This window comes from Nicotiana sylvestris, chromosome 11 (assembly GCF_000393655.2).
Source record: "Nicotiana sylvestris chromosome 11, ASM39365v2, whole genome shotgun sequence".
NCBI classification, from domain to species: domain Eukaryota; kingdom Viridiplantae; phylum Streptophyta; class Magnoliopsida; order Solanales; family Solanaceae; genus Nicotiana; species Nicotiana sylvestris.
The window spans coordinates 1,821,914-1,837,276 of NC_091067.1; the positions used below are offsets into that span (position 1 = coordinate 1,821,914).

A 15,363-nucleotide genomic window follows, 5' to 3' on the forward strand; every position below is an offset into this window, starting at 1 on the left:
AACGAAATTATTTCATTTATCATGTATTCTTTTAGGCATGATCCGATAAGCGCAAAAATTAGCAAAAATATTCCAGAATTTTCTCATTTGATTTAGCCAAAACTTTGTAGTTTTGTTTGAAAAAATAAATAGAAAAACAGAGACTTGGAGAAACCAAAGTAAATGACACAACAATAACACAAAGGTAATTGATAAATCATAGAATCAAAATTAAAAAATGTAACTTATGAAATTAATAATAAGATAAAAAATTCCTTTAGTCTGATTATTAATAAACTACACAGCAATTTGCAATTCCCTTAACAAAAGGCTAACACAAAAACCTATATATGTGTCCTATGAAATAACCTAAACATAATAATTTGTTTAAGTGGAAACTCTAAGAAAAAAGTTTTTTTTTTTTTAATTCTACATTATGGAAAAAAATAATTAGAAAAGGTCTTCCAAAATTAAATCAGAAGGAAGATCATATCCAAAAACCATTGAGTAATCATCAACTTCATCACTTGTAAATTTTGGTATTCTCCAACTTCTTGCAGCTTCAGAATCATCCCCATATCTCAACAACTCTAACACCTACACAAATCAAGTAAAACAAAAATAAAATAAAAAAAAAATAATCATTTATATGTTTTTTTTATTGAAGCGACATTGTCGGTAAGAATTCATATAAAAAAAAGCAGCTCGATGCGCAAAGTATATCGCGTTCAGAAAGGGTCCGTGAAAGGGCCGCATCCCAAAGGGCGTGATATAGACAGTCTATCCTAATGCAAGCATTAGTGGCTGCTTCCACGGCTTGAACCCATGACCTATAGGTCACTCGGAGATAAATTGCTCCAAGTCTCTCCTTCTAAAAATTCATATAAAGGGCAGTCCGGTGCACTAAGCTCCCACTATGCGCGGGGTCCGGAAAAGAGCTGGACCACAAGCAGAGGCGGACCCAGAATTTTTATGCAACGGGAGCATATTATTCTGCTCAACCAGTGCCCCTAAAGGCTTTTAGTATTCTGGGTGCCAACTACTTTAAATTAACCATTTTCAAGGTATACACGTATATATATACATGATTTCATCCGAAGTTTACGGGGTCCGGTGATCCCTCACCCACACATGGGTCCGCCTCTGACCACAAGGATCTATTGTACGCAGTCTTACTCTGCTACAAGAGGTTGTTTTCATGGCTCGAACCCATGACCTCCTAGTCACATGACAACAACTTTACCAGTTAAGCTAAGGCTCCCCTTCTAAAAATACATTTAACTGACTATAATTTTTTATTAATATTTTTTGTCTCAGTTGAATATTATGAATAGACGAATAGTATATTACCTCGGTCATTGACGGGCGCCATATTGAGGATTGTCTTACACAATATGAAGCTGTGAGCACCATCTTATGCAATTCATCCATATCAAACTCATCCTCCAACTTTGGATCCGCTAATTCTATCAATTTTCCAGCTTCCATCAGCGGTGTCGCCTAAAATATTTTTTAGCAATTAATTAATAAAATTCATTTAACAAACTATAATAACATGAAATACAATATTTTTATCATCTTTAAATATATTTTCAAAATTTTATCTAATAAGATAATTTCCTAGATTTTTCCTAGCCCCTTAGATCACAAGTCATTTTCATATCCAACTTACACATGCTTATTTATGTTCATTGGAAAAGACATACAAAATGGGAGATTTTTGAGAGCAATATCATTGTTAAATCTATGGACCATAGTCCAAAATTTTCTTGTCTTTTTCCTTAAATGTTTCAAAAAATTCCAAAAGGAAAAAAAAAGGGCGGTCCGCCACACAAGGCAGCTCGCTTTAGTGGTTGCTTCAGCGGTTCGGGGAAGGGTTGCCTTTGGGATGTGGACAGCCTACTCTAATGCAAGCATTAGTAGTTGCTTCAGCGATTTGAACCCGTAACCTATAGGTCATATGCATGGAGACAACTTTACCATTGCTCCAACACGCGCCTCCCGAAGGAAATATAAGTAAAATAGAAAAATAATTAAAATATGTCCTTTGTATTTACCCATAAAAGTAGATTTTGTCTTGATGAGTCCACAGGCCTTCTCCCAGTGATAATTTCCAGAAGAAGAATTCCAAAAGCAAAAACATCAATTTTCTCATCCACAATTCCATGCATGAAATATTCTGGTGCTAAGTATCCAAATGTGCCTTCAATTGGAATTACAGCATGATGTGTCCATTTATTTGGTAGCCATTTTGCTAGCCCAAAATCTGATATCTGGTCAAAATTGGAAAAAAAAAATCTAGTACTCCAAATAATCATTCGAAAAAAGAAAGGACGACGAAAAATAATAGCAAAAAAAAAAAAAAATTGATTTCATTCCCTCTTCTAAACTTTCATGCAGGCAGAAGAGTTAGCAAAAATACAGACAACCCCGGTCAGGATTATAAAAGCTTGTTTCATTAGTGATACCTGAGGCTCGTAGTCTGGCCCTAATAAAACATTTGAGGCTTTGATATCGCGATGTATTATACGATGTTTACAACATTTGTGAAGATAATGTAAACCTCTTGCAATTCCAAGGGCAATTTTATATCTCATTGGCCATTCTAGTGCCTTGCTTGATTTTCCTGCAAAGAAAAAAAAGGTAAAAAAAAAAAACAATTAAAAAAAATCTACTTTTACTACTAAATTCATTTGGTAAGTGAAATTATTAGTAAAATATCAAAATATTGAAAGATATAGGTGACAATGTTAAGATATAAAATTTTATATACTGATACTATTTTTACTACAATTAGGTCAACTAAATGATAAAAGGAGAGCTTTGGCGTAACTGGTAAAGTTGTTGCCGTGTGACCAGTAGGTCACGGGTTCGAGCCGTGGAAACAGCCTCTTGCAGAAATGCAAGGTAAGGCTGTGTACAGTAGACCCTTGTGGTCCGGTTCTTACCCAGACCATGCGTATAACGGGAGCTTAGTGCACCGACATGCCCTTTTTTTAGGTCAACTAAAAGATATACATGTAACCGATCATGGTAAACGAGATTATGATGTAACCTGAAAAATTAGGTATATTACTTCATATAATAAGTTAAAATATATTGATAGTATAAAATATATACTATAGTGTATATAAGTTAAATCCGATTGCGCGAATTCAAGGCTTACCATGTAATGCAGAAGAGAGAGTACCATTGGGATAGAATTTGAAGATGAGATAGAAGCCATTTTCAATGCAATAACCAACTAAACTTGCTGTATTTGGATGATTAACATGACTAATTACACCTAATTCCATTAGGAATTCTTTTTCTTTGTTCATATTATTGTTGTCCTTTGCTAATCTCTTTACTGCAATTGTTTTTCCATCTTCAAGATCTCCTCTGTATACATCTGAATATCCTCCTTGTCCCACTAAATTCTCTACAACAAGAAAAATAGAAAATAAATTAGTTTTTTTGAGTAATAATAAATCTAAAATTTACAAAAGTTAATGTCATTTTAGTAAGCTTATTCGTTATCGTACAATATGATACATTGGGATTGTTATACAAACAACCGACCTGATTTAATGTTTTACTTTTTCTAACGGTATACATAGATTATACATTGATTATACACAGTTATACATATACTACACATAAATTATACATGTATTGTATATCCGTCGGCTATTTTTAGTTTAAGAAATTAGTTGAACGGCTGTTTAGGTTATATTTTTCATTAATAAACCACATCAAATGATACAATTTATCTAGAAATTATATTCATATAACAATAAATTGCAATCGAATACATTACGATACGATATATTATGAAACGATGGATAACAATCCTCCAAACAAGTTGTAAGTTGGGAGTATATAATAGTATTTTTATTAACTTTGGAGAGGGGGTTAGCAAAATAAAGCAACAACTAAGGGAACTTGCTTATATTTCATAAAACTTCAGGGGTGCTTTTGACAATTTACATTCTTCTATATTTTTGGCAATAGAAAACCTTAGTTTTAGACACGAAGATATATACGGTCAGATCTCTCTAACATCCATCTTTTATAATAACATTTTTCATGTTATATTATGATATATGTTCTCTATAACGTACTTTACTATATCAGCCAAAAAATATCAGAACAAACGAGACTGTTATAGAAATATTTAACTGAACAGACCTGGATGAAAATAGTTTGTAGAACAAGCAATCTCCTCATAGCTAAAACACTTCAATGGAGGCTGATGTTTTTCCTTATGCTCAAAACTTGCACTCTTCTTCCTCGAGCTCGAATCAAAAGGCGAACGTAGAAACGACGAAATTCGCCTCAACGGAGACATTGGCTTCTTGAAATATTCTTGTTGTACTTTAAATTGGCTTGTAATTGATGATGAAGATTTAGTAATTGAAGTTTCTCCAAAACTTGAACTATCTTCTTCTCCTTCACAACCATTTAGTACAGTATTTGGTGAACTTCTTGTAATTATTTGCTTATTTGAAGAAGGAGAGTTGTTTTCTTTAGGCCATCTTGAACTAGGTTGATGATTTTCTGCAACAATTTGGCTATGTAAGTAATGTTATTATGAATTGGGCTAAAAATGTTCATGAGGTTAATTTCATGTATGCTCACTGAACTTTATTCGGTATTGCAATAGTAAAATTACAAAGTTGTGACCATGTTTCCTGGTCACATTAAAGTATACCCGAACTTTATCGACTGTAACAGTAAAATTATAAAGTTATTTTTTATCACGTTGAAGTACTATAATAGTAAAATTACTGAATTTTACCCGCTGTAATGACTAAATCTACCAAATTGATCAAGACGACTTTATCGTTACAGTTGGTAAAATTTTGTGATTTTACTATTATAGTTAATAATAGTTCAGTTACTTTAACGTGACAAAAATAGTTTTTTTTATTACTTTACTGTTAAATTAAACAAAGTTTAGTGACCTTGCGTGAAATTAACCCGATATTTATGGAATAGGAATTTGAATTACCTTGGACGCGAATGGAATTAGATTGAATGTTATGTGGTGTTTGTCCTGATTTTCTTGCTACCACAATTAGTGAACAATTATCTGGAACTCTTTCACAACAATACTTTGCAATTGTGAATGGATATCTGATTTGAAGATTGACAAAAAGAAAATCTTTAAATCAAAATAAACTTAAGATTAATAAAATACGTTAAACAATTTTTTTTGTGATTAATACTAGTTTTGAATAAATGCTTAATTACCTGCGAGTTTTATTCTTTCTTCCACCAATGAGAAGATAATCAGCTGGAATACTTTTAGCTTCTTTAATTAAACCTCTTCCTGCATTAGAACTAAAACCAACTCTAGCCTCTAAACATACCTGAAAAAATCAAGAAATTAATTATACAATATCGGATTAAGATGAACTTAAGTGGAACATCACAAACAGTAAAAAAAAAATTAATCAGTAATTTTTTTGTAATAGAATAACGGAGATAAATTGCGTATAACTTGTAATGCAACAACAGAAAACCCTCGGTGTAATCCCATAAGTGAGGTTTGTAGAGGGCAATTTGTACGCAGACCTTATTCTATCTTGTGAAGATAGAAAAGTTATTTCCGATAGACCCTCGGCATAACTTGTAATGCAATAACAACAACAAAAAAATCCGTGTAATCCCACAAGTGGGGTCTGGAAAGGGTCGTGTGTACGCAGACGTTATTCCTACCTTATGAAGATAAAGAGGTTGTTTCCGATAGACTCTTGTCATAACTTGTAATGCTTAACAAAGTTCTTTTTGAAGAATTCTACAATTTTTACCTGTTTAGATTGACATGTTTTTGTAAATTCTCCCATCATAGAAATAACAAATGCTTTTGCCTGTCGAATTTGAGTTTGATTTTTCGTTACAGATTGCCATTTCTTGGTTTCTTCTTTCCTTTGATCACCAAATCTCTTGCTTTTCTCTCCTGCCACTGTTTCATCACCAAAAATAAAAATAAAAAAAATCATATAAGGCATTTTATACAAACTTCAACGAATAATAATTAGAAGCTACATTTTAGGAAAATTTGACTATTACTTGAATATTACTAACTTGAAGAGTGTCAGCTAATATTGTTACATATGAGAAAGTTGAATATATTCTACAAAAGAGATGTATAAAAATCAAGATTCCTCCTTCTTATTGGTCTTCCCTCTATTTTTTTTGTGTGTCTTTTTATCTTCTTTTTTTGTTTGGTTTAGCACTAAAAAACAGTTGAAGAAAAGACAAAAGATTATTGCCCTAACACGTGTGTAAAAATAAAAGTCAAATATGTCATTTTCCAAAGGGTCACATATAAGAAAAAATATCAAGAAAGATTACAAAAGAAAAGGTCGACAGACAGGGCAGCCGATGCATAAAACATTTCGTGTTAACGCATGGTTCGAAAATGGTCGCACCTCGAGGGGTATAATATCGACAGTATATCCTAATATAAGCATTAATGACAAATTAAGTGTACAAATTAAAATTATGGCCATAATTGAAGAGAAAACTCACCAACAATGTGCAGTGCTATAATGGTATCATTAGGATTGGCTAAAACTCTAATTGCCCAAGCAAGAATTTCTTTACTTTCCTCAACATTCAAAGAAATTCCTACAAGAATTTTTGTAGGTTTAGTACTTGAAACAACCATTTTCTTGGATTTTATCTCTTCTTTCAATTTACAAAATTGAATGAACAAGTAGAAGTAGAAAACTTGTGCAAGAGACATTTGAATTATTAGTATTTATTAGGACTTGTTGTTGAGTTTGGGGTTGGGGGGGGGGTATGGGGGGGGGGGGGGTGACCACTTTAGCTTATTCAATTATTCTTTTCTAAGAAGCATTGGAAAAAAAAAGTAATGTAACTTTTGGATATGAAATTAATGTTATATGGTTGGGTGATTTGAGGAATAAGCAAAGGTAAAGGTATTTTGTATTTGATTTCTCTTGTTTCATAAGTTTGATACATGGCCTATCATTCCTTTTTGATATGGTAAACTATAAAGGGAATAATATTTATTTAATTTTTTACTCATATAGTTTGGTAGGAAAAGTTGTGTGCCACTCAAATTAAGTCATTCTTTTTACAATCACCTTTTCTTTGTCTTGCCCTTATGGAAAGGGAACTTTCTTGGGGTTGAGGGAGGGAATGAGTGGTGTTTAATTGAATCTCATTCGTCAGAAAATTATAGTATTGTGTAAAAATATACGATAATTTATTTTTGTTATATATAAATTGTGTTGAATGTCATTAATATAAGATTCGTGACAAAAGGGGTTTAAAAATTACTTTAGGTCATATAGGTTTAAGTTCAAGGTATAACATTCTTTTATATTTTCGAATATGCGTATATGAAAATCCTGCTTTCACCACTGAGTACCGACGTATTGGTTTAAAAATTCTTTTACACTATGAATAAGTTGAATCCATAAAATAACACCATGGACATAGATAATTGATTGGTGAATCAGTAAATATAAGTAAAAGATACACATACAAATTTTGTGGCTACTAAATTTGAGAACGAACAAAAGATAAGGGATAATCGGCGGGGCAGCTCGATGCATAAAGTATTCTCCATTCATGCAGGATCCGGGAAAGAGCTATACTGAGTGTGATGAAGACAGCAAACCCTAACGCAATCATTAGTGGTTGCTTTTACGACTCGAACCAGTCTTGACCTATAGGTCACACAGAACAACTTTACCGATAATTTAAGGCTTGTTATCCACATTGTCAAAACTAATAAACTCTCCCTACATGTTTGGAATTAAATAAACAAATTGTTTTAAAGTTTGACATGTACCTCTTGGTCTCATCATAGTGTCATGCAATCAAAAGTACATTTTAAGACCTAACACCACTTTAAAATAATTAGACTATGTGCTAACAACAGCATTATAATTTCTCACCAAGAGAAAAGTAAAAATTAAAATACATAAATAATGGGAAAATAATGATGATGATTATGTAATTATATATATGACGGTTTGAAACAACAGCTAACTATACAATCATTAGCATTTTCCCAATTATTATGGATATGGCAGAGACTTTACTTCAAATCAATATTCACTTTACTGAGAATTTTACTTTGTAAATTAAAAAATCATGAAATATAACATTCTTGACATATTTTCGAATAACTTTATTTGATTTCCTGGTTCCGCCACCGAGTATTGTTTATTGATCATTAAATCAATAAAGCATGATTGTACGATGCAGTTAAAATATAACAGTTTAATAAGTGAAAATATACACTAATTGCGTAAAAGATCCATAAAATAATCGGTAAAAAGGTACTAAATATTTTATCATTTTGCCATGGGGGGGGGGGGTTGGTTGGGAAGAAATTATAACTTACCTCATGAAATTAGGCAAATGAGCAAGTCTTTCAGTAAAATCTAATTCCAAATGATGTGATTTAAGTAGGATGAGTTCTTAATTAACAATTAAAAAAACGTGCAGTAAATATTAAAAGGAAATAAATTGAAGATTTATAATAATTATTATCATGAGGGACGGAAAGAAGGATGTCAAGTACATTGAATTAGCTAGATTCTAAGGATAATTACAAGGAACATAATTATCGTGTAAAAATGATTTATTCATTATTGAATTCACATTAAGATCTTTTAGCATAAAATTAAATATTTAACTTATAAGAGTACAATACTCTCTTTCAGAATAATAAGCTCCCTTTAGCTAGCTTTGTTCATCCTTTTCTAATTTCTTAAAATAATGAAATTATTATGGAAAGTTTTAATACTCAAAATTAATAGTTTATTGATATTGGTTTTGTAAATTAGGCAAAATAAATAAATAATGAGTTTTATTACCAAAAGACTGAAAGTACTTTCTTTATCACTGCTAGCTTACTATTATGGCGAAATTACGCAAGATGGACATTCTGAGCCGAGGGTCTCCTGGAAACAGCCTCCCTACCCTTCGGGCTAGGGGTAAGGTCTGCGTACATATTACCCTCCCCAGACTCCACTTGTGGGATTATACTGGGTCGTTGTTGTTGTTGTTGTTGTTGGACATTTTTAATCTATCGTTTATATTTTAACCCTATTAAAAAAGTTTTAAGAAAATAGCCCTATATTTGGTATTTTCGTGGCAATTGTACAAAAATATGGCAACTGTCAAAATTTTATGACGGTCACCAAAACTTGCAAAATTATGACAATAGTCAGAATTCTGATGAATCACCATAAGATTTGCTCAAGAAACTCTGGCCAATATACGTCAAAATTCTTAACAGACTTTTCTTATGGGGTCAAAATTTAAATGATGGTACCAAATGATCCTATTTGTGCAAATTACTGTTTTTTGGTTTGGGTCTGGATAGCTATAGAAATAGTTGGGCCACAATTGCGGAAATGGCCGAGTATATAATGAACAGTCAACTTGGGTGGCTATTTTTTAAAGTGGTATTTACTTTTTATTTAGCATTTCCAATGCTTAGCAATAGTAGCCACTAGTCTATTAAAATTAATATGAAAAGACTGTGTTACCCTTTCCTCTATCTCTTTCATGTTAGGGAGAAGAACTTGCCGCCGTCTGTGAGACTTCCGCCTTTCTCAAGTTTGTAAATCTTATCGTGTCCAGCATGAAAAACTCGACTTTGTTAGAAAAGTTTTGTTGTGTACTTATGAGACCAATAATATTTCTCTACTGGCGTTTTTTGAAGCTCTAAAATATGATCATACCATGTTATTTTATTCGAAGTCGTTGGATGAGATCTGGACTATGTTAAAAGATGTCAGTTTCAATAGTCGATATCATTGTGTATAAGGGGAATTTTGTTACTGTTGATCGATGTGGCAAGACTATAGAGTTTGATTCTTCCTCATTCTATCTCCTTTATATGAAAGCGATAAGATCCTGCTACGTTCAAGACCTATTTGTATCTTTTTTTTTGTGTGAAAAGATACAAATAACGCTTGGTTTTTTGCTACGTTATGGATCCTGAACTTACAGTTACAAGTTCAAAAGTTAAGGACAATATGTCCTGAAGTCCTGAACTTAGACTAACAAGCTCAAAAGTTAAGGACAATAGGTCCTGAACTTAGGCTAACAAGCTCAAAAGTTAAGGACAATAGGTCCTGAACTTAGACTAACAAGCTCAAAAGTTAAGGACAGGTGATCCTGAACTTCGAGTTCCAAGTTCAAAAGTTAAGGACATGTAGTCCTGAACTTAGAGTTGCAAGCATAGAACTTAAGGACAGGTGGTCCTGAACTTCGAGTTCCAAGTTCAAAATTTAAGGATATGTAGTCTTGAAATCCTGAACATAGAGTTGCAAGTTCAAAAGTTAAGGACACTTAGTCCTGAACTTTTATGAGTAGAAGGGTATTTTCGTCCGGGCAGGTAAATTTTATTAAAGCAATGGCTAAAGACTAAAGACATTTTAAACAGTAACTTAAAAGTAAATACATATGTTATTAGTGACTAACCGTGCACTTCCCCTCAACTTGTGATAGCAGCCATTTTTGGCAAAATTTTGAGAAGAGGGCTCAAAAGTTGGACTACAAAAGGACCTAAAACTACAAGGTAATGATTATGTATCACTTGTGCATTATTACACCCAATTTTGATTGAATTTAAACCATAAATCATGAGATTTAAGAGGGAGAATTAAGGATTTTAGATCTAATTTCTAAAATAAAAATTGGTGATTTGAAAGAGTAACTAGACTCTGATTAAGAATCTATTTACGTAATATCACTCGTCCGCTAATGAATAATCTGTGTCTGTAATTAGTTTCGGGTCGGATTGAGTGAAATTGACTTTGACACACATTGTACTTATATTTAAAAAATAAAGTGAAGATATAAAGTATACTTAACACACACACACACATATATAAGCTCCATTCTCTTACATTAGAGAAATTACATAAAAACTCAAGAAAAAAAATTAACACCTTAAAAACCCTCAAAAGTTTAATTCTGCGGTATTGTGCATTGGAATGTCATTAATAGCTTAAAATAACATACCATGTAATTAAATTTCTTTCTGGACGATAATGGTGTTCAGATCAACTTGCTTGCACCTAAAATACTGTATAATTAAATCACAAACGAACGACTTTTTTCATCCGACTTCTCACACCTTATTTCTCTCCAAAACGTTTGTAAGGATCTTGCATTTTTTGCATTTCCATAGCACCAAACACACCATAAACACTACTTTCATTCCCTTGATCACTACTTTGATCATCATCTTGATCACTAGCTTGATCCATTGACATTAAATCATCTCCATATTTAATACTTTGAATTCTCAAATTTTGATTTACCTTCACAAAATTCACCTCTTCCCCTTTCAATATACTAACAACTTCTTTCATCGTTGGTCGTTTATCAGGCTCGCTCTGAACACATAACGCTGCTACACGAATCGACTGTTTCAACTGAAACTCGTCGAAATTTCCCTTTAATTTAGGATCAACAAGATCCTTAAATTTTTCTTTAGCTATCATTGTCTCAACCCATTCTGTTATTGTTCTTTTAATACCATTTGGAAGTTTTTCAATAGGTTTTCTCCCTGTGATCAATTCAAGGAGAAGAATTCCAAAACTATAAACATCACAACTTTCTGAAACTTTACCCCACATAGCATATTCTGGTGCTAAATATCCCAATGTTCCTTTGACACGTGTCGTCATGTGACTAACCCCTTCTGGGATTAATTTTGCAAAACCAAAATCAGCAACTAATGGCTCAAAGTTTGAATCCAAGAGAACATTACTAGCTTTGATGTCTCTGTGAATGATATGAGGTGTAACTTCATGATGCAAATACCTATAGCAAAACATACATATATGAGTATTAGCACTAAAAAAACAGTCTGGTACACAAAGCATCTCATATTCACGCAGGGTTTGGGGAAGGGCTGTAACCGAAGGGGTACGGTATAGATAGCCTACCCTGATGTAAGTGTCAGTGGCTGCTTTCACGGCTCGAACTCGTATTTATAGGTCATAGGAGACAATTTTACCGCTTCTTATGTATAAAATATTTGAATAAGGTACAATTTCTACTTCATGAGGTACAAGTAAAGTTGAAGTTTTGGAGTAACGATAAAGTTGTTTCCGTGTGACCTATAGGTCACGGGTTCGAACCGTAGAAGCAGCCACTAATGCTTGCATTAGGAAAGACTGTCTACATCACACCTTTGAGATTGACTCTTTCCGGACCTTGCATGAACGCAAGATATTTTGTGCACCGGACTGCCCAATGTACGCGTCCTAAAAGGAGTAGTAAAGAGAGAGAGAGAGAGAGAGAGAGAGAGAGAGACAACCACTTTAGGTCAGGGGTTCGAGCCGTGGAAGCAACCACTAATGCTCGCATTAGTGTAGGCTGTCTACATCATACCCGTGAGACGTGAACCTCTCTCGGACCCTATGTAAACGCAAAATACTTTGTGTACCGGCTGCTCGAGATACAATTGCTAAAAGGAGTAGTAAATAAAGAAACTTACAAGAGGCCTTCTGCAGAGCCAATAGCAACTTTCATTCTTTTCTTCCAATCCAATTGAACTTCTTTAGATAAATGACCATGTAAATGTGAGAGCAAACTCAGATTTGGCATATAATCATACACAATTAGCCTTTGTTCATTCCCAGCACAATAGCCTCTTAGGCCTAATAAATTCTCGTGCCTAACCCTCCCAAGCACTTCAACTTCTACAGCAAATTCCATTTCTGCTTTGGAATTCATTGATTTCAGCTTCTTTACTGCTATCTGCAATTTCGAAATTTTATTATATAATCGATTATATAAATGTAAAGTAAGACCGTATACAATAAATACAATATAGTTTGATTCTTTCTCGTATCTCGTACATAGCGAAAATGTACGGTAAGATCATATACAATACAAACAATATGGTTTGATCCTTCATCGGATCTCTCGCATAGTGAGAATTTAGTACATCAAAATTAGCGATATGAATAAAAGTTGATTTATCTTTAGAAAAATAAAAATTTTGATATTTAAAAAACGAATTTTTTATTTGGTATCTTCTCTCATTCCTAAATATTGATAACAATTGTTTTTAAAATATTATTAGACAAAGGTAATTCATTTAATTATTGAGAAAAGAAATAGGACTACCATTTTACAACAGAGACATAAAAAAAAGTGTATGGTTCAAAGTAAAATATTGAATTCCATTAATTTGACATTATTTGTTGGGGATATGAATATATTGATTAATGATGTAATAATTAAGAATGTAATAGTTTAGTATTTATTACCTGAAGACCATCAGAGGTTTTACCCCAATAGACACTGCCAAAACCTCCTTCTCCAAGTTTGTTATTCTCACTGAATCCATTTGTTGCTGCATATAACTCCTTGTATGTGAATATTCTCCAAGAATTTCCACCACCCATTTCATTATTTGGCCTACAAAAATCCCAATCAATTCACATTTTACTTATGTAAGTTGACATAATTTTTAAAAAAAAGGGCAGTCAGGTGCACAAAGTATCCGGTATTTATGCAGGGTTCGGAAAAAAGTGGCATTCCAAAGTAGGTGTGACGCAGATAGACTACCCTAATGCAAATATTAGTGGCTATTTTCACAGTTTGAACTCGTAATCTATAGGTCTTATGGAGACAACTTTATCGTTGCTCCAAGGCTTCCCTTCAACCGCCCGACGTATCCCACATTTATGCAGGATCCAGGAAAAGGTCGAACTCTAATGAAGGTGTGATGTAGATAGCCTACCTTAATGCAAATATTAGTGGCCAGTGACGGATCTAGGAATTTAAGTTCGTGGGTACTTAGCTTTTCTGACATAAAGTTATTATAGCAATCACATTACATAAATGCATAACTATTGAAACACGATGATGAAAAAAGTTAACGAGAAAACTCATAGTATTAATATTATGGATGCTGTAAAATTGTGATGGATAACATAACTGACAAGAAAAGAGATTGATGGTTTTGTTCCTTCGGGAGGAATTGCTCTGTCTTTAGAAGGGTCGAACTTTGGAGTCCTTTTTCTTTTCTTTCTTTATAGTGAATTACATCTTGTAAAATAAGAAGAGATAAAACAAAGTCAGCAGAAAGAAATCCTAAAAAGTGGTATTGGGTAAAAAAAAGCGGCGCGCGAAAACTGGAAAGAATGAAAAAAGAGAAAGTAGCTTGATAATATGAGGAGAAAAAAAGGGAATAATTTGTTTGTTTTAAAAGGCTTTTCGGGAGAAGGATTTGAACCCTCACCCATTCAATTTTCGTAAACTTCCAGCACCCTCCCTTAACCAAAGAACCCACTAGACTTTTTATCTCCTGGGTGCTTTCTGTTTTTTTTTTATATTCGTTTTCTCAAATTTTCAACACAATTATATATACTCAAAGCCGAGATTAATGGGTGCTCGAGCACCCAAATTCAATGAGTAGATCCTCCCTTGTTAGTGCCTGCTTTCACGACTCGCACCCATAATTTATAGGTCACACGGAGACAACTTTACCGTTGCTCCGAGACTCCCCTTCAATATAAAATTTTAAAACATATAAAAGAAGGTCATATGCAGCAAGAAATGGTTTCAACAAGATAAAGAAATCCTTCAGAAAATGTCACCTAAATATGGCTCTTGCCTCAAATTATGTATATAGCAGTAAAGAAATGTAAAAATATTATTGACATGCAAAAAAGAAGTTATATGCAACAAAAAATGGTTTTAAAAAGATCAAATAAAACCATTTACGAAACGTCATGCTCTTGGCTCGAACTATATAAAACGTAAAAATATATATACAAAATATATCAGAATTATATTGAAATTTTAAATTTTGAATTCGCCTCTCGGGATAGGATTAAAAAAAGAGTTTTTGGTTAGTACATACCCTTCTTCAACCTTTTCATCACCACAACAACTGAAAGATGATCCCATAAATTCTTTCTCAAAATGCAAACTCAGTTTGTGCTTAGAAAATTTTAATTTGGTTGCCTCCTTTTTAAACCTGAAAAATGACAAGTTTATTAATCATTTTGAATGGATAATTAACTCTGCCGTCCTCTGCCGGCTTAATTCTGTAAATAATATATATGTTCAATTTTTAATTGAAACTTCGTCCTTTAATTTATTTTTATTTTTTAAATAGTAAGGAAATTAATCATTGCCACTTGGCTTAATGAAAATGGTCAAAAAGGTTCCATCTTGGTTTTTTTGTGTGCTATGTAGACCTTAATTTTAAGTCATACAAGCAAGTAATATTTGACTAATCATATAATTGTATTAAATGGTACTTCCAATAGAAAATTAAAAAAATGTTGTTGAAACTATTATTTCTTATATTAGATTGGTCGATTACCCCAAAAATTATTGTCTGCATATAGAATGGCTTTTGTAGTTATC

The 15,363-nt window shown here is 32.9% G+C and overlaps 2 protein-coding genes across 3 annotated transcripts; both read right to left on the reverse strand.

Moving 5' to 3' along the window:
* Positions 1-239: 239 nt before the first annotated feature.
* On the reverse strand, positions 240-6,156 carry LOC104245791 (probable receptor-like serine/threonine-protein kinase At5g57670). Of its 2 annotated transcripts, none has more exons than XM_009801463.2 (10): positions 6,052-6,156; positions 5,775-5,929; positions 5,215-5,333; positions 4,973-5,097; positions 4,150-4,518; positions 3,146-3,400; positions 2,448-2,605; positions 2,037-2,252; positions 1,330-1,479; positions 240-576 (listed from the first exon to the last, which is right to left on the reverse strand). In XM_009801463.2, coding segments are annotated over exons 1-10 (1,695 nt in total). In that variant the 5' UTR covers positions 6,053-6,156; the 3' UTR covers positions 240-429. The 2 variants fall into 2 exon arrangements, with proteins under 2 accessions (XP_009799765.1, XP_009799764.1); XM_009801462.1 differs by having other exon boundaries at positions 6,037-6,147.
* A 4,776-nt stretch (positions 6,157-10,932) lies between these two features.
* Positions 10,933-14,898, reverse strand: LOC104245792 (PTI1-like tyrosine-protein kinase At3g15890). Its single transcript, XM_009801464.2, has 4 exons — positions 14,852-14,898; positions 13,251-13,401; positions 12,473-12,735; positions 10,933-11,793 (listed from the first exon to the last, which is right to left on the reverse strand). The coding sequence occupies exons 1-4, from the start codon at positions 14,896-14,898 to the stop codon at positions 11,103-11,105; spliced, it is 1,152 nt and encodes a 383-aa protein (XP_009799766.2). The 3' UTR covers positions 10,933-11,102.
* Positions 14,899-15,363: the final 465 nt, after the last annotated feature.

Bases quoted from the DNA above. Each gene is read 5' to 3' on its own strand.
- LOC104245792 (XM_009801464.2), bottom strand. From the start codon at position 14,898: ATGGGATCATCTTTCAGTTGTTGTGGTGATGAAAAGGTTGAAGAAGG. The intron at 13,402-14,851 runs GTATGTACTAAC...GGATTTTTGTAG, and splicing joins GATGAAAAGGTTGAAGAAGG to GCCAAATAATGAAATGGGTG. The intron at 12,736-13,250 runs GTAATAAATACT...TCGAAATTGCAG, and splicing joins AAACCTCTGATGGTCTTCAG to ATAGCAGTAAAGAAGCTGAA.
- LOC104245791 (XM_009801463.2), bottom strand. The intron at 3,401-4,149 runs GTCTGTTCAGTT...TTCTTGTTGTAG, and splicing joins TACAAACTATTTTCATCCAG to AGAATTTAGTGGGACAAGGA. The intron at 1,480-2,036 runs GTAAATACAAAG...AAAATATTTTAG, and splicing joins GACAAAATCTACTTTTATGG to GCGACACCGCTGATGGAAGC.